Source organism: Mobula hypostoma, chromosome 6 (genome assembly GCF_963921235.1).
Source record: "Mobula hypostoma chromosome 6, sMobHyp1.1, whole genome shotgun sequence".
In the NCBI taxonomy this organism is placed as follows: Eukaryota; Metazoa; Chordata; class Chondrichthyes; order Myliobatiformes; family Myliobatidae; genus Mobula; species Mobula hypostoma.
In genome coordinates this window covers 4,653,999-4,672,558 of record NC_086102.1, presented here as the reverse complement: position 1 = coordinate 4,672,558, position 18,560 = coordinate 4,653,999, and the positions used below count along the sequence as shown (strand labels likewise).

The window sequence follows — 18,560 nt, the reverse complement described above, 5'->3', positions numbered from 1 at the left end:
TTAATTATAGGCATCCGTTAGTCTCATGAGACCATGGATTTGTGCCTTGGAAGGTTTCCAGGCTGTAGGCCTGGGCAAGGTTGTATGGAAGACCAGCAGTTGCCCATGCTGCAAGTCTCCCCTCTCCACACCACTGATGTCATCCAAGGGAAGGGCATTAGGACCCATACAGCTTGGCACCGGTGTCGTCGCAGAGCAATGTGTGGTTAAGTGCCTTGCTCAAGGACACAACACACTACCTCAGCCAAGGTTCGAACTAGCGACCTTCAGATCACTAGACCAATGCCTTAACCACTTGGCCACGTGCCAACACTTTAACTTAATTATTTAATAGATATATATACCTAATGTAATTCAGATTTTTTCCATATTTATTTATCATGTACTTCATTGTACTGCTGCCGTAAAATTTAACAAATTTCAGAACATATGCCAGTAATCTTAAATTTGATTCACATTTATGTATTATTATTGCTTTTCTCTTTGTTGTATTTGCACAGTTTGTTATCTTTTGCTTATTAGTTGTACATTCGCCTTTGTTGTGTGAGGGTTTTCATTGATTCCATTGTGTTTCATTGTACTTACGGTGAATGCCAACAAAAATTGAATCTCCGAGTAGTATATAGTGACATGTATGTATTTTGATAATAAATTTTCTTTGAAGGCTGGTACAGGGTTCTGAGTTGGATGATCAGCCATGATCATACTGAATGGCAGTGCAGACTCGAAGGGCCGAATGGCCTACTCCTGCACCTATTTTCTATGTTTTTATGAACTTTGAACAGTTCTTTAAAAGAATAAATCCTTTAAAAACACTTGGAAAGTGTCTTTCTGTGACATAATTTGAACTGAAAGTGGCCGGAAAGGGTTTACGTAATTGTTTTTTTTTGCAGTACGGCTGCCAGGGACGCGATGGGCCGAGTGGTGGCGCACAGACGGAGAGCCGCGGACGTGACAGGCGCGGCACGCGTGTACGCATGCGCAGAGGTCGATCCTCCACAATCCCAGGGTGCTCCAGTGAGCCATGGCGACCGCCGTGGAGATCCAGTTTGCCCAGCGCTTGGCGTCCAACGAGAAGCGGTTCCGCGACCGGGCGGTCAAGAAGCTCCGTCGGTACCTCAGCGCCCGCTCGCAGCGACCGTCAGGTAACGGGCGCAGGTCTCCGCCGGCGGCTCAGGAACAGCCGGCCGGCCCGCACACGTGCATTGCCCGGACGGACGATGGGGAGTAGAGGTCCCCGGGTAGTGGCGGTGGAGGCGGGCGAGGAGTAAAGGTCCCCGGCGAAGGGGGATGGAGGCTGGTGGGGAGTAGAGGTCCCCGGGTGATGGAGGTGGAGGTAGGGGTGTAGGTTGGAGAAGGTTTTGGGAACGCCTGCTGAGGAGGGTGGACTGTGAAAGATCTGCATGTGGATGGTGAGAGGGGTTGTACAGCGTCGGAGTCCCGGGGAGCAGAGAGAAGTGATGGGAAAATAATGGAAACGGTGAGGTCCGGGGGCAGAGTACTGCTGGGGGGAATGGATAAAGAGGAAGAATGTTGAGGAAGCTCGTGTGGGGTGGGGGGGGGAGAGGATGTAGACTTTCTGGATAGGGTGGGATCATAGGGGTACAAGGGTTGGGTGGGAGAGGTGAGAGAAGATGGAGGAAGAGGCACTGTTGGTGGAGAGGGAGATGGGATGGGATGGAAGGTCCCATCCACAGATCCTATTGGACAGTTAAATTTTGGTCAGAAATATTCAAGGTATATATTAACAGGGGGCTAAGTGTAGGAGATGGTATTAACAGGGGGCTAAGTGTAGGAGATGGTATTAGTGTGATGGGTTTCTGCTGATTGTGCATGAATGACCTGTTTTCATCCTTTCCCTCTTTGCCTTTTCTAAACTTGCTGCCGTTTGTAAAAATGATGAAGGATTTCATTGTAACCTACCAAATATTGAAAAACCTGGATAGAGTGGATGTTTCCTACAGTGGGAAAGTCTAGGACCAGACAGCACTGCCTCTGAATAGAAGGATGCCTATTTAGGACAGAGATGAGGAATTTCTGTAGCCAGAGTGCTGAATCTGGAATTCATTGCCACGGATGGCTGTGGAGACCAAGTCATTGAGTATATTTAAAGTTGAGGTTGATAAGTTCTTGCTTAGTATGGGGTTGAGGGGGGAAAATGCAGTAACTCGACTGTGATAGAATGGTGAAGCAGGCTTGATGGGCCAAAGAGCCTAATTCTGCTCCTATGTGTAATAGTCTTAAGGTCTGACCTTTGATCTAAAAGTGAGTCGAGGGGTACAGGAAGAGTATGTGAAATTGATGTCGACACTGAGCTGAAATCAGCTCTGATCTTGTTGAATGGTGGAGGAGGCTTGAGGGGTTACTCCCATTTATCACCTGAACTCTTAACGTTCTTCATTGTGGAACTACTGTTGGACTGTGTCTCTTGACTCTTGTTATGTCTTATTCTTGTAATATGATCACTGCAGCATTAACACGTTATTAGATGTTTTATTAGGTGGTTTCAGTCAAGAAGAATTGCTCAAAATATGGAAAGGCATCTTCTACTGCATGTGGATGCAAGACAAGCCTCTTCTGCAGGTAACTTTCCGCTGCTCTCTGGGAAGGTCATGCTCAAATATTGCTTGCAGTTTGAAGGATGCCTCTTGAGCAGCAGAAAAACAGGCCCTTCAGCCCAACTAGTCCATGCTGACCAAGATTTCCATTTGGCCCATATCACTCTGAGCATTTCCTATCCATATACCTGTCCCAAGTATCGAAGGAAAGATAAAGATTAACTTTACTTGTCACATTTACATCGAAACGTACATACATTGCAAGTTGCACAAGGCTAAACTGTCCTCATGAGTGAATCATACTCAGATGAACAACGCAGGGTCACAGACAACAACACTGACACAGTGAACATTAGGGTATAATTTAAGATTAGCTTTACTTGTCACATGTACATCGAAGCATGCAGTGAAATGCATCATATCATGTCACAACCAGCACAGTCTGCAAGTGTCACCATGCTTCCGGTACCAATGTAGCATGCCTATAATTCACTGATCCTAACCTGTGTGTCTTTGGAATGTTGGAAGAAACTGGAGCACCTGCAGAAAATCCACGTGGTCACAGGGAGAACGTACAAACTCCTTACAGACACTGACGGGAATTGAACCCCAGGTGCTGGTGCTGTAAAGCATTATGCTAACCTTGCTGCCCCTTTAAATGTTAAGAATGTACCTTCCTCAACCATTTGGTCAGGCAGCTCATTCCACTTACGTGCCTTCCTGCGGGTAAAAATTTGTCCCTTGGGCTCCTACTAAATCTCTCTCCTCCCCGCCCCCATACGACCTATTTCCTCTAGTGATTGATTCCGCAACCCTGAAAAATCGAAGCAGCATGTGATCAGGAATAGGACTGGCCATAACTCGTGAAGATTTTGGTCCATTTTGTGCATTATCCAGCAGCATTTTTGGGGATCTAGGTCCACTGGCAGGATTGGTTGCTGATGCTGAAACATGTTATCTTTACACATTATCCTGCAGACAGTGATTCTCATCCTGACACTTGACACAAAGCTCATCGTTAATTCAAAACTAAGGATTTACTGTCTCATGAGTTCATTCATTTAAACCTTGCTCTGTATTACAGGAAGAACTGGCAGACACCATCTCCCGCCTTGTACATACCTTCAGGAATCTGGATGCCAGTGAGTTCTTGCTCATTCTTTCTCTGATTAGGTGCAGGAAAGGTGAATATGAATTGTCTTTGTGAACAGAGAATAATGCAGTCTATGACGCTGGTTGAAAACATGGAGTTGATTTCCATGAGAAGATGGTGAAGTTGCCAATGGGTATAGAACTTTGACAAGAAAAGGTTGAAAGATCAGTTGAAACAAGTGGGATTGAGATGAGGTGGCCAGAGCCGATTCTGCAAGTCCACTGGGGAGGTTGATGCCCGGTGTCGGCAGGCATGAGTCCATGACTGCTGGAGGCCTATCCTGGGGTTAAAGGGCTGTCTATGTGAGGGAGGGGGAGGAAGGAATGGGACTTTTTGCTGTTATAGTTTTGTTGCTTCTGTGCTCTGTTGTTTTACCGAGCTTTGTGGACATGCTATGTTGGCGGCAGAATGTGTGGCGACATGTAGACTGCCCCCAGCACGTTAGGTTGTGTTGTGTGTTAACAACTAATGCAGTTGAACACTGTATTCGATTTACACATGACGAGCTTGAAGGCTGAACTGAACAGTCTTATGTTTTTCTGCCCCAAGAGTTTCTGTTCCTGGAGACGTTCTTCCAGACCATGAACCGTGAGTGGAATGGGATCGATCGGCTGCGCCTGGATAAATTCTACACTGTGAGAATTGAGGCTAAGTGTTTCTTTTGACCCTTGCATGTGGAATTGACACCCAAGGTACTGATGTCCAGGAATCCTCTGGGGATCCACTGCTGGGAGGGGGAGGGCTGCTGACTAGCTTTCCCACAGAGCAGTACAGTGCAGAGACAGGCCCTTTGACCCATCTAGTCCGTGCCTGCCCCATTGGCCTGCACCTGGACCATAGCCCTCCATTCCCCTCCCTTCCAAACTTCCTTAACTGTTGCAATCAAACTTGTGTCCACTATTTCCACTGCCAGCTTGTTGAACACTTGCACCATCCTCTGAGTGAAGGAATTCCCCTCGGGCTTCCCTTCAACATTTCGCCCTTCTCCCACAAGCTTTGCCCTCTGTTTCTAGCTTCACTCAAGTTCAGTGGGGAAAAGCCTGCTTGCATTTGCCATCTCAGGAGCTGCTGTTGTGTGGTACCAGGGGGTTTCCCTACAGTGTGAGCTGCCATTAAACTGAGCTCCTGTCGGATAGTTAAGGGGGCTGCAAAATCCACGATGCTGTTCCAAACATGTCCATTTACTCCTTTCTGACATGAGAATGTTGGCAGATTTAGGACGTTTGGCCCATCGAGTCTGCTGTGATTGATCGCTGGAACAACAGCCTGGGTGTGAAAACTCAGATATTTAGTTGTGCAGTTGCTCAGTGTCTCTCAGTATGAAAGTGCCAATGTGTCCACTCGCCCATCTTAGCCCTTAGTTCACTTTCCAACCCCCACCCCCTCCACCTTCCTCAAGTAGACTCCCAACTCCGCTGCAGTTTATTAACTTCCAAAAGAAGCATCCTGAATTTCCAGAGTTTTCTTCCTCCTGAATGCAGAAGTTCCTGCTTAGAAAGTCATTCATCTTAGAAACTGGCCCTTCGGCCCAACTGATACTGATGAAGAGTCTCGGCCCGAAGCGTAAACTGTTTAAATAATCAAAAGGAATCCTGGCAATTTTCGCGATTGGCTTTTGATCTTTAAAAGTTGTCCCAAATAAGCAAATGGCTGCCCCAATTAACCGGAATCTACTGTATTATCAATAATTGTTGCTGAATTGTTTACGGGACAATTTTGAACAACTTTGGCCAGCTTGTACTCCGTCCCTCTCACCCCCACCTTTTTATTCTGCTTCTTCCCCCTTCCTTTCCTGTCCTGATGAAGGGTCTTGCCCCGAAATGTTAACTGTTCATTCATTTTGATAGATGCTGCCTGACCTACCAAATTCCTCCAGCATTTTGTGTGCACTACTCTGGATCTCCGGCTTCTACAGAATCTCTTGTGTCCACGCCAGTCCCGTCTGCCCATACCTACAAAACCTTTTATATCCACTTACCTACTGAATCTACGTAGCTCTTAAATGTTGCGAATATGCCCATCTCAAACACTCATACCTCCCAAATTACAACAATTCACATTTTTCTGGATTGAAAGCTGTTTGCACCAGGTTTTTAATCAGTGATTTTCTTTATGTACCCGTTCGTCGTTGAGACTATTGGATTTGAGCTCAGTGACGCCCTTGGCTGAGCTCTGGGTTCATGCCTGAGAGCTAGAATCTAGCTATGTTGTGTCCTTTGTCCTGAACTCTGGTGCCGAGACTCTTATGCAGCTGCCCGAGGAGAACTGTGTCACAGTGAGCAGGGCTGTTGTCATCTTACGAATCAGAATCAGGTTTAATATCACTGGCATATGTCATGAAATTTGTAGTTTTGCGGCAGCAGTACAGAATAATACATTATTTAAAATACTAAATTACAATAAGAAAAATATACAATGGGCTCCAATTAATTTGGACACATCAGGACAGTACATTTTCACCTCAATTAGCTATGTTTTCTTGGAAATTGATTTTAAAAAAGTATCAAAGAGACAAACTTCCATTTAACTGCATAACAAATTACATATTTATATGAAATGCAGAACATGACCAATACCTCTATAGTATTATAAAACTGTGTACTTCCTAATAGTTATCGATGGAGGAATTCATCCAATGTATGCTGCTGTGTTCTTTTTGACTAAGTGAACATAATTACAGCAGACACCTAGTGCAGATGATGGACTGCCTTCATTCTGTGCTTCTGCTGATTGCATCCTCCAAATCTTCATTTTCATTGTAACATTAAAGATGATCGTTGATAGCTTCATATTTTTCGTATTTCCTAACTTGTTGAAATAGTGAAATCATTTCATTTTCACTCCCGGCAGTTTCTGGCATCTCCAAGTCTGAAGGCTTGAAACCGTGGTGAACAAAACAATTCTGAATTGTCTAACTGCTTATTTCTTGCCAACTATCGGTGACAAGAATCACTGCTTTTTGAATACAAGCATATACAACTGATACCTGTCCTGAAGAAGAATCTCGGCCCAAAACATCAATTGTTTACTTTTTTCTGTAGATGCTGCCTGACCTGCTGAGTTTCTCCAGTGTTTTGTGTGAAATGCTTTGGATTTCCAGCATTGCAGACTTTCCCATGTTTGTGATGGTATTTAAAACTGTTCGCTCCAAGCACAGTGCACAACACAAGTGCATGTGACTGGCACTGCCTAGAAACAGTCTGCTACCCCAATTAAGTAGTATAGTATCCCAAATAAACAAAGAGAAATCCCAGCTATTTTCTAGATTAGCTTCTCTTCTATAAAGTAGTGTCCCAAATAAGCAGCTGCCCTTATTAGCTGATGGCCCGATTAACCGGAATCCACAGTGAATTAAAAAAATAAAATAAAATTAGTGCAAAAAAAAAAGAAAAAATGAGACAGTGTATGTGGGTTCATTGGCCATTCACATGGCAGCAATAACCAAGCTCAGACAGTGGGGATACAGTGTTAAGATTCAGGTATGAAATTATGTCTGTGATTAACAATGTTCTGTTTCCTGGCAGTTGATCCGTTTGGTACTGAGGGAGTTTCTTGAGGAACTGAAAAGCACAGGATGGGATGAAAGGTAATTGGAGCTTTGCAATCTTTCAAATAAAATCTTGCACAAATTGAACTGGGCACTTTTGAAAGAAGTTTAGATAAATGTCAATGTGTGGGCCCCATAGTAGCATATTGGTCAGTGTAATGCTTTCCAGTAGCAGCAATCAGAAAATCGGGGGCCAATTCAATTGCTGTCTGTAAAGAGTTTGCCCAATCTTTCCATGACCGCATGCACAGTCCTTCATGCCCTGACTCAATCAAGAATCTATCAACCTCTGTCTTAAATACACCCAGTAACTTGGCATCCACAGCTGCCTGTGGCAACAAATTCACAGATTCAATACCCTCGGTGTAAAGCAATTCCCTCCCACCTCTGTTCTAAATGGCCATTCCCCTATTCTGAGGCTGTGACTTTCCCACCATAGGAAACATGCACTTTCAACATTTGATACATTTCATTAAGATCCCCCTCCCATTAGAAACATAGAAAACCTACGACATAATACAGGCCCTTTGGCCCACAAAGCTGTGCCGAACATGTCCTTACCATAGAAATTACCTAGACTTGCCCATAGCCCTCAATTTTTCTGAGCTCCATGTACCTGTCCAGGAGTCTCTTAAAAGACCCTATTGTATCCGTCACCGGCAGCCCATTCCACGCACTCGCCACTCTCTGTGTAAAAAAACTTACCTGACATCTCCTCTGTACCTACTTCCGAGCACCTTAAAACTGTGCCCTCTCGTGCTAGCCATTTCAGCCCTGGGAAAAAACCTCTGACTATCCACATGATCAATGCCTCTCATTATCTTATACACCTAAGATTCTTCTGAATTCCAGTGAGTACAGGTCCAGAGCCATCAAACGTTCCTCATTTGATGAGCCTTTCAGTCCCGGAATCACTTGTATCACCAACTGTTGGTTGTTGATAAAAACAATACACCTCATGGTATGTCTCGATGTACATGTGACAAATATAGCTAATTGTACCCCACGTACACGGTACGCTGTGTCAGTGTGGTTATCTGTGACAGCTGTGAGCTTGCTGCATGATTCACCCATGAGGACAATTAAACTTCATGCATCTTGCAATGTAAGCCTTTCTGATGTTTGTTTTCAGTGTTGTCAGCCGTTTTCTCCGATGTGTGACAGATGAAGTGTTGAATCCCACCAAGAATGATGCCCCCTCTGGGGTCCGTTATCATTTCATCGACATCTACCTACAAGAGCTGGCAAGAGTTGGTACGCAGCAGGTAAAGGGAGCACACTTTGTCGAGGTGCTGTTTACTAATTAGCTGTAGACTCCATAATCTTGCAATAATTGCTGGTTGTGGACATTAGCACCCACAGGATGTGCATCCTTGCACCTGTTCTGAAAGAGCGTTCAGGGCTGAAACCAGCAGGTGAACAAGACTTCAATCCTGAATTTTAATTCCCTTTTTTGCAAGCAACTGAACCACCCCGCCTCCTTCATTAATTTCTTCCACTCTCTTGGAAGCTGGATTTAATTGGGATGGGCTTTATCACAGAACCATAGAAACGAATGGGACGAGACTCCATCTGGCAAAGCAAATGACCTTTATTCACTAATGTCTCTTAATCTGTATCCCTGTGTGCTGCGTCACAATTGTATACATTTTAATCATGCAGCTGGTTTCTCCCTTCATTGGAGAATTGGTTCATTATTGTCACGTGTACCAAAGTACAGTGAAAAGGTTACCTTGCGGTCTGTCTGATTCATCACTCTGTGCAGTTAGGTAGTACAAGGTAAGACAATAACAATGCAGAATAAATTGTTAGAATTACACAGACCGTCAGCTTCACATGTATACCACACTCCCTGCTGCTGAATGAACGTGGAACAGTACAGGTCCTTCAGCCCACAATGTTATTTCCTCCTTTTAACTTACTCTGTGATCAATCTAACTCTTCTCTCCTCCATTTTTCTATCACCCATGTGCCTCTCTACGAGTCCCTAATGTACCACCCTCTACCCTGCATCCCAGCAGTGTGTTCCAGGCACTTACCAGTCTGAGTAGAAAGCCCTGGGCCTCTGACATCTCCCCAAAACTTCCTTCACTCACATCAAAAGGATGTCCTCTGGTATTGGTCGTTGCTGCCCTGGCAATGTTATTTCACATCATATATCAGTGATAATAAAACTGATCTATTCATTTAAAAGTCTGGCTGTCTGCTCCTTATATGCTGCTTAGCACCTTGTACACCCCTATCGTCTCCTCTCATCCGCCTTTGTTCCAAAGGGCAAAGCCCTGGATTGCTCACATATCCTCATAAGACATGCTCTCTAGGTCACATAACATCCTGGTAAATCTCCTCTGCAGCTTCTCTAAAGCTTCCACATTATTCCTATAATGAGGTGACCAGAATTGAACACCTTACTCTTGTGGTCTGACCAGAGTTTTATAGAGCTGCAACATTATCTCGTGGCTCTTGAACTCAATCCTCCAACTAATGAAAGCCAACACACCATACACCTTCATAACCACCTTATCAACTTGCACAGCAACTTTGAGGAATGTTTGAACGTGAACCCCAAGATCCCTCTGTTCCTCCACACAGTTAAGAATCCTGGCATTAACCTTGTATGCTGCCTTCAAGTTCAACCTTCCAGAATAAATTACTTCACTCTTTTCCAGGTTGAACTCCATCTGCCACTTCTCAGCCCTGCTCTTTTTAACTGCCTCGGTTTGTATCAGTCATTTGTCAGTATCAATAGCTCAGTTTGTTCTTTTCCCTGTTTCTTTATGTTTCCAGGAGTGGAGGATGCGCCCACCTGACCTGCCAGGCGTGTCTCCCCCGTTTTGCAGTCCACGGCTCAGTCATATAGCACAGAAACAGGCCAGCAGGCCGGGTCCCATTGACCCACACCTGGACTGTAGCCCTCTGTACACCTCCCATCTATGTACTTACCTAAACTTATCTTAAATGTTATACTTGAATCAACATTTACCACATCCACTCGCAACTCGTTCCACTCTCACACTACCTCATGTCCCTCAGGTTCTGCTGAAATATTTCACCTTTCATCCTTAACCTATGACCTCTCACCCAACCTCAGTGGTAAAAGCCTGCATGTGTTCATATCTATTGCCCTCGTAATCTTGTATACCTCTATCAAATCTTCCCTCATTCTCCTACATTCTGGTGAGTAAAATTCAACCTTTCCTTATAACTCAAATTCCGGCAATATCCTTCAAAATTTTTGCTGTACTTTTTTCAATCTTATTGATATCATTCCCGTAGGTAGGTGATCAGAAATGCACACAGTACTGTAAATTAGGCCTCACCGACCAATGAGAGGCAGAGTTTGCTTTTTCCTCCCTCCCTTTTCCTGTACAGAGTAGCATGTATAATCCTTGCATTGTAACGCATCTTTGTTTGCTTTGTTCTAGTTGACTGCAGAACAGAACCTGAAGTTTATTGATCCCTTCTGTCAAATTGCTGCCAAGACCAAAGAGTAAGTTTGGCCTGTCTGCATGTTTTGAATGTGGGTTAATGTCCCCAACCAATCAAAAAGCCTTACAATTCTCTGTGTCTATTCTGACCGAGGCCGAAAGAAAATGGTTGCTGCCTTTAATGTGTATGTTATGAATTCCCATTGTCCTCATGGGTTCCCTGGGTCATCTCTTCCTCTACAGCTCACCCACCCCAGCATTCAGCTATTGGGCCTGAACTTGTGCACTTTGAATCTATTAGCTGGGTTCTGAGTGTAAATTATAGATCTGCACAAAACCACAAGGGAAGGAGGTGGGGAATCAGAGGGAGGTGCTGGGCAGGTGAGGAGAAAAGTGCTGAGAGGGGAACCAGAATGGGAAATGGAAAATGAGAGGAGGCAGGCAGAGAAATTACCAGAAATTGGACAACTTGATATTCATGTCGTCAGGTTGCAGGCTACTGCGAATGAATATGAGGTGTTGCTTTTCTGTCCTGAGTATGCCCTGATTGTGGCAGCAATGGAGGCCGTGGACAGATGTATCCTGTTTTATTTTAGACTTTATTGTGGTATCAGATGTCTGTGTTCCACCAGCTAAAGTTCAACAATTCCCTGTGGCAATGAAGAGAAAGATCCTCATGGCACTCTGTGATGTTACAGTCTTTGGGGTGCCAATATCCTGCTAATTTAGATTCCAACACAGATGCCGCCTGGGACTGAGTTCCCCTAGCATTTTGTGTATTGCTGTAGACTTCTGGTGTCTGTACTTGATTCCAGTTGGGCAGTTTTGCCATCGAATGGACCCTGGTATGTTCAGTGTGTCAGTTCTCCCTGTTGATTGCTCAGAAGGTGGGATTTTGCGCTGGTCAGTAGGCCACTACCCTGGTTTAATTCTCGTCTTGTCCCTGGCTGCAGCCGAGTCTTGTTTCACATGATCTCCCAGGGAATCTTTGAGCTCATTATGGACCAGGCACCTTTTGCTATTGAGGATTTGATGAACGAGCTGCAGGCCAGTGAGGAGGATGACGCATCGGGCGAGGAACTAAAATCAAGTCCAGAGAACGAAGATCCAGCAAAGCCAAAGATAAATGGTGAGAACCAGATTACGCTGAGATATTAGCTCTGGTGTGAGCGCACCAAGACACATAGCAATAATTTATGAGCTCCTGAATATGCACCAACATTTTCCATTTTAGAACATAGAACAGTACAGGCCTTTCGGTCCACAATGTGCTGACTTTTTAATCTACTTTAGGATCAATCTAACCCCTTCCTCCTACATAACCCTCCATTTTTCTATGATCCATGTGCCTAAACTGTGTCGGCCCTTCGGTCCACAATGTTGTGCTGACCTTGTAACTTATTCCAGCCCTTCACTCCCGCATAACTCTCAATGTTCTTATCTAAGAGTCTTTAAAATGTCCCTAATGCATCTGCCTCAACCACCATTCCTGAAGGCTACCCAGTCGGAATATGAGGTGTTGCTGCTCTGACCTGATATGCCCATGTCGTGGCAGCAGAGGAGGTGAGAGGCAAGCGTGTCCTGTTTTATCTTGGAGGGTTACTGTGGCGCGGGATGTATGTATTCAGCATACTGGAATTTAAAAATTTCCTGTGGCAATGAAGAGAAGCCCCTTTGCAGTACGCTGTGATGTTACAGTCAGGGTACCAATGTCCTGTTAATTTTGATTCCAGTATCATAAGAACAGTAACACTTGTAGCTGTGAGATTCATCAATTGATTCATACGATGTTGAAAAAGATTAGAAATTCTCAGGCATTGAAGTGATCTGAGATTCACAACTGAAAGTGTATGCACAGGGTCCGCTTCAGGGGAAGATGCTGAACTGGATGGAGACAGGAAGAGTCCAAACCATTCTCAATACGATGAAGATACTGGTCCTGTCCTCCAGGTAAGCAATGCATTTCACGTCTGTCTCGATGTACACAGGCAAAATAGAGATAATCTTAGGTGGTGGCCCATTGAATGGAATGGACGTGGGGAGAGTTGCTGAGTGAGTTGAGACTAAAATTGGTTCTTTGTTTTGGTCCTTACTGTGACCATGCGCACTGATCCACGTCTCTGGTGTGGTAGTTGTGTTCATGGTAATGGATTCACAGTCAATAAAATAGCTAAAGAATTTTGCATTTGACATTTGTGCGTTGTCACCAAGTTAAGTGACTAAAATCTTCATGGTTGTTAATAAAATGTAGCTTCAGGGAAGGGAATTAACCCCTTCCTGGACTAGCCGTACTCTCATCCTGTAAACATTCTACTTGCCAGGATCTCTCAATTAGAATCAGGTTTTTTAAAAATCACTGACAAATGTCATAAGATTGTTGTTTTGCAGTAGCAGTACAGTGCAATACACACAAAATTACTCAAGTCACAATTTAAAAAATTAAAATAGCTAATGCAAAAAAGAGAAAAATAGGTAGTGTTCATGGGTCATGAACCATTCAGAAGTGTGATGGTGGAGGGGAAAGAGCTATACCTAAAACATTGAGTGTGTGTCTTCACGTTCCTCTACCTCCTCCCCGATGAGAAGAGGGCTTGTCCTGGATGGTGATGGTCCTTAATGCTTAATGATTTATCCCACCTTTTGAAGGTGTCCTCAATGCTGGGGAGGCTGGTGCCCATGATGGAGCTGCCTGAGTTTACAACCCTCTGCAGCTTTTTCCAGTCCTGTGCAGTGGCCCCTCCGTACCAGTGCAACCATTCAGACTGCTCTCCACAGTACATCTCTAGATTGTAGTCCTCAAATTCACAGCATTGAAACCACCTTTTTTGCATGGACTGCAGTGGTCCATTCCAGCATCTTGTGAGCAAATATCAGAATTGTGTTTAGTACCAGTGACACGTGCCATGAAATAGGTTGTTTTGCGGCAGCAGTACAGAATTACAAAAATAAATAACATGGTAATACTTTTGAACAGCTCAGAAACCTGGTGGCAGAGGGGAAGAAACTGTTCCTAAAACATTGAGCCTGTGTCTTCAGGCTTTTGTACCTCCTCCCTGATGGTAGCAATGAGAAGAGGGCATGTCCTGGGTGGTGGGGGCCCTTTGTAATGAATGCTGTCTTGTGATGACTGCAATTCACTGGGGAACATGTTTGCTTTTCATTGGGAAGTGCTGTCATGTTAAATGATCCTAAAGAAGCTAGGGTCATTTCCTGATTGCTTTGTATTCCTGGTCGTGTCTATAAAGGAAACTTGCTGTGATTAGATCCAAGGAGACTTGTATTTCCAGTGTAGTGTTGGAATTTAGGGTTGGATCCTTAATGCTGTAAACCTTTCAGTGTTCAGATGGGATGATGATGTCTGAAACCTTGTTGCAATGAAGAAGATGCACCAGTGTCTTTTCTTAGGAGGTTAAGGATGTTACTGAACACTTAACAAACTTCGCAGCAGTACTGTTGAAAGTGTCCTGATTAGTTGCATCACGGTCTGGTACAGTAGCTCAAATACATAGGAATGTAAGAGACAAGTAGACTCAGCCCAATACGTCACGGGCACAATCCACCCCACCATCAGTAGTGTAAACAGTAGCCTCAAGAAGTTAACTTCCATCCTCAAAGATCCCCACCAGCCGGCCATGCCATGTTCTCATGGGTCCCGTCAGGCAGGAGGTAGGAAAGCCTGAAGTCCCACGCTGCCGGGTTCAGGAACAGCTACCTCCGTTCGGTTCTTGAAACAACCAGCAAGACTCTTATTCGCTGCAGTTTAGTAACACTATAACCACTTTGCACTACAGACTTTTTTTCTAATTGTGTTCTCTCTTGTAAAATTGTGTATAATGTCAAACAAGAAAATCTGCAGATGCTGGAAATCCAAGCAACACACAAAGTGAAGGAGGAACTCAGCAGGCAAGACAGTATCTATGGAAAAGAGTATAGTCAGCATTTCTGTAGTCTTTTCCATAGATTCTGCCTGGCCTGCTGCGTTCCTCCAGCATTTTTTGTGTGTAATGTGGATGCTGCATACCTGATGTAATGTGTCTGTGGTGGCGCCGCGTGTTTTCCAGTGCACTTTTGCAGACAAGGACTTGTGCACGTGACAATAAAGTTGGCTTTTGTTTCTGCAGTTTGACTACGGGGCTGTTGCTGACCGGCTCTTCCAGCTCTCCAGCAGGGGGAGCACCCCCACCCAGAATAGGAAACTCCTCTACAAACTGGTGCGAAAGTAAGGATCTCTTGTGTTTCTCTAAAACCTTCTCCGTCCATTTCAGACCAGTCCCACCTTCCTGAGCCAGTATTGCTGCCCTGGCCAAGCCCACATTCCCAGCACAGCATCCAACTCCTGCCTCTCAACCCTCATTTCCAAAGCTCCTCAGTATTATACTTAATTAGAAGTTTACACAGATTTGCCTGAAAAATTTTCAGTTAGTTAGCTCTTCCTCTATCTGTGCTAAACATACGCTGATACAATTTAAGGTAGTGCATACAGCCCACATGTCTAAAGATAAACTACCTCATTTTTACTCCCATATAAATCTTACTTGTGACAGATGTCACTCTGAGGTGGCTTCTTTGACTCATATGCTCTGGTCCTGCCCTCTCTTGGAAAAATTTTGGGAAGATATTTTTGATATCATTTCAACAGTTTTGCGTTTTGATTTACAACCCCACCCTATTACAGCAATTTTTGGATTGCCAATGATAGAACATAGATCTTTATCCTCTTCAGCCTGTCAGATGATCGCATTTGCTACGTTAATGGCCAGAAGATCCATTTTATTGAACTGGAAGGAGATCAATCCTCTTACTACATTTCAATGGTTTTCCCAAACGATATTATGTTTAAATTTAGAAAAAAATCAGAAGTGTCATTTTTGATCCTTCGGTTAAATTTGAAGAGACTTGGAAGCCATTTATTCAACATTTTCATATGATGTAGTTTGACCTTTTCCGAATCCTTTTTATTAGCTTAGAATATATGAATAGAGGAGCGGAGCTGACGACATTAATGAATGTATTCGATCTAATACATTGGTTCAGCAACACACATAAAAGTTGTTGGTGAACGCAGCAGGCCAGGCAGCATCTGTAGGAAAAGGTGCAGTCGACGTTTCAGGCCGTCTTGTTCTGTTTGTTTTTTTTTGTTTTTTTGGGGGGTTTTCTTTGTGATATCCTTTTCTTTTTATTTCTTTTCTCTTCATGATTAATTATATTAGGAGTTTGGAAGTTCATTACACTTGTACTATTTGTAGTTTCTCTTGTACGTGTTTATTACCAATAATGTAATTCCAATCTCTATATCAGTGTTGTTATTATGTTTTTGAACTTGAAAGCTAATAAAAAGCTTAAAAAAGAAAGAAAAAGATTTGCCATGTCACCAGAAACTTTGACGAACTTCTATAGTTGCACAGTGGAGGGTATCCTGACTGATAACAATATGGCCTGGTATGGATACACCAATGCCCAGGAATGGTAAAGTCTACAAAAAGTGGCAGAGAGAGCCCAGTCCATCATGGGCAAAGCACATTTACGAGAAGTGTTGCCACAAGAAAATAGCTTTATCAAGGGCCCTCACCTTCCAGGCCATGTGCCCCCCTTTCTACTGCCTTCAGGAAGGGGGTACAGGTGCCTCGGGACTCACACCACCAGGTTCAGGAGCAGTTATTACACCTCAACCATCAGGCTCTTGAACCAGAGGGAATAACTTCACTCACATCAACATTGAACTAATCCCACAACCTACACGCTCACTTTCAAGGACTCTACAACTCAATTTCTCAATATTATATTTTATGTACACGATTTGTGTTCTGCACTTCGATTGTTTGACAGCTTTTGTTTATAGGTATAGTTATTTAGTGAATACCTGCAGGAAAATGAGTTTCCTTATTGACTCACGGAGTTGTTTAGGGGAGCATGAGCTTTGATGATGTGTCTTGAGTGCAGTGTTGGGCTTGTGAGTTGGGTGAATGTGATGCGTGCATTTGTGGTTTAACTGCTCAGAGTGTTAGTGTTGTGAAGCCTTACAAAGAATTAGAGTAACTCATCACAGCCTGCTAATACCATCTATTAAATGCTGTCCTTTTCCTCTTTCCTGTAGGTTCCGGGATTTGGCTGAAGGTGAGGACAAAGCACTTTAGCTGACTTCAGTATTATATGTTACTCGTATGCTGCAGTGTGTTCAAGGAAACAGCCAATTACATAGTCATAGAGCACTACAATATGGAGACAGATCCTTCAGCCCATCGTGTCTTGCTCATCTTGTTCTGCACAGTCCCATCAACCTGCACCTGAACCATAGCCCTCCACACCTCTCCCATCCATACCTTTATCCAAACTTGTCTTGAATGCTGCAGTCAGACCCACATCCACCACTTCCGCTGGCAGCTCGTTCTACACTTGGCCCACCCTATTCAACGTTTCCCTGTAGCTCATGTCCTCAAATCCCAGCAACATCCTTGTAAACAGTGACATGTTAACCTTCAAAAGTTCTACCTTGAGAGAGGTTGGTGTGCAGAGCTACTCACCCAACCTCCTGGCTGTTTGTGCTAGGTAGGTTTCCACTACACAGTCACTGCGGAAGGGCAGAACTGTGGTAGTGTAGTGGTTAGCATGACAATATTACAGCTCAGGGCAATCAATCCCGGTGTTCTCTGTGAGGAGTCTGTACATCCTCCACGCAGAATGTGTGGGCTTTCTCCGAGTGCACCAATTTCTTCCCCTGGTACAAAGGCGTAACCAGTTAATAGGTCGTCAAAAGTTGTTCCATGATTAGGTTAGGATTAAATAGGTGGGCTATGGGGGGGGGGGGTGCTGAAGGACCAGTTTCACAGTGTATCTCTAAACAAATAAGTAACTTCAGAGTACTCAGGCTGCAGCTTGAATACTGTGTACAGTGCGGGTCATTGCTTAGTAGGGAAGATGTCAGTGCACAGCAGGGGCTGCGGGGCACTGCTTTCCCTGCGGCACAGGAAGCTGAGGGAAAATAGTTTTGTGATATACACAACGTATGTATGAGGGAGGATTTCACTGAAAACCTATCGAATATTGAAAGGCCTCGATAGGGTGGATGTGCCATATAATGGGGAAGTCTGGGACCGGAGGGCAGAGCTGAAGAATTTTTTTCGTCAATGGATGGTGAGTCTGTGGAATTCATTGCCACAGATGTTTATGGAGGCCAAGTCATTGAGTGCATTTAAAGTGGAGGTTGATAGGTTCTTGATTAATCAGAGTGTCAAAGGTTATTGGGAGAAAGCTGGAGAATGGGGTTGAGCAGGATAACAAACCAGCCATGATAGAATGGCAGAGCAGACTCAAAGGGCTTAAAGGAGATTTACCAGTATGTTACCAGGACTCGGAGGACTGAGTTACAGAGACGTGTTGCACAGGCTGGGACTTACTTCATTGCAGTGTAGAAGAATGAGAGGTGTTGTTATTAATGTGTGTAAATCATGAGGGGCACAGACAGGGTGAATGCACACAGTCTTTATCTCAGAGATGGGGAATCAAGAGAAGAATAGAGAATAGGGAGAGGGAGAGAGATTAGCTTTATTTATCACATGTACACCAAAACATACAATGAAATGCATCGTTTGTGTCAACAACCAAGACCTGAAGATGTGCTGGGGACAGCACGCAGGTGTCGCCATGCTTCTGGCCCCAAAAGGGAAGCCCACAACTTTGGAAAGTTGGGGGAAACTATAGCACGCGGAGGAAATCCACGCAATCACGGAGAGAACTTACAAACTGTTTACAACAGACAGTGACGGGAATTGAACCCTGATCGCTGACGCTGTATAGAGTTACATTCCTGTGCCAGCCCACAAAGGATTTGATTGGAAACTGATTGGCAACTTTTTCACACGAGGGTGGTCAGTGTG

The 18,560-nt window shown here is 44.2% G+C and overlaps 1 protein-coding gene across 2 annotated transcripts in view; it reads left to right on the top strand.

Annotated features, from left to right (window-relative positions):
* Nucleotides 1-988: 988 nt before the first annotated feature.
* LOC134347793 (ribosomal RNA processing protein 1 homolog A-like) overlaps nt 989-18,560 on the top strand; it is a 31,910-nt gene continuing 14,338 nt past the window's right edge. The window contains exons 1-11 of one of the 2 annotated variants that reach the window (XM_063050219.1): nt 989-1,145; nt 2,501-2,583; nt 3,643-3,700; nt 4,261-4,346; nt 7,236-7,297; nt 8,391-8,523; nt 10,684-10,748; nt 11,640-11,815; nt 12,545-12,636; nt 14,808-14,905; nt 16,781-16,800. In XM_063050219.1, the coding sequence (XP_062906289.1) occupies nt 1,025-1,145; nt 2,501-2,583; nt 3,643-3,700; nt 4,261-4,346; nt 7,236-7,297; nt 8,391-8,523; nt 10,684-10,748; nt 11,640-11,815; nt 12,545-12,636; nt 14,808-14,905; nt 16,781-16,800 (994 nt within the window). In that variant the 5' untranslated portion in view covers nt 989-1,024. Of the gene's footprint in view, nt 1,146-2,488; nt 2,584-3,642; nt 3,701-4,260; nt 4,347-7,235; nt 7,298-8,390; nt 8,524-10,683; nt 10,749-11,639; nt 11,816-12,544; nt 12,637-14,807; nt 14,906-16,780; nt 16,801-18,560 lie in introns of both variants that reach the window. The other variant, XM_063050218.1, reaches the window with a different exon arrangement.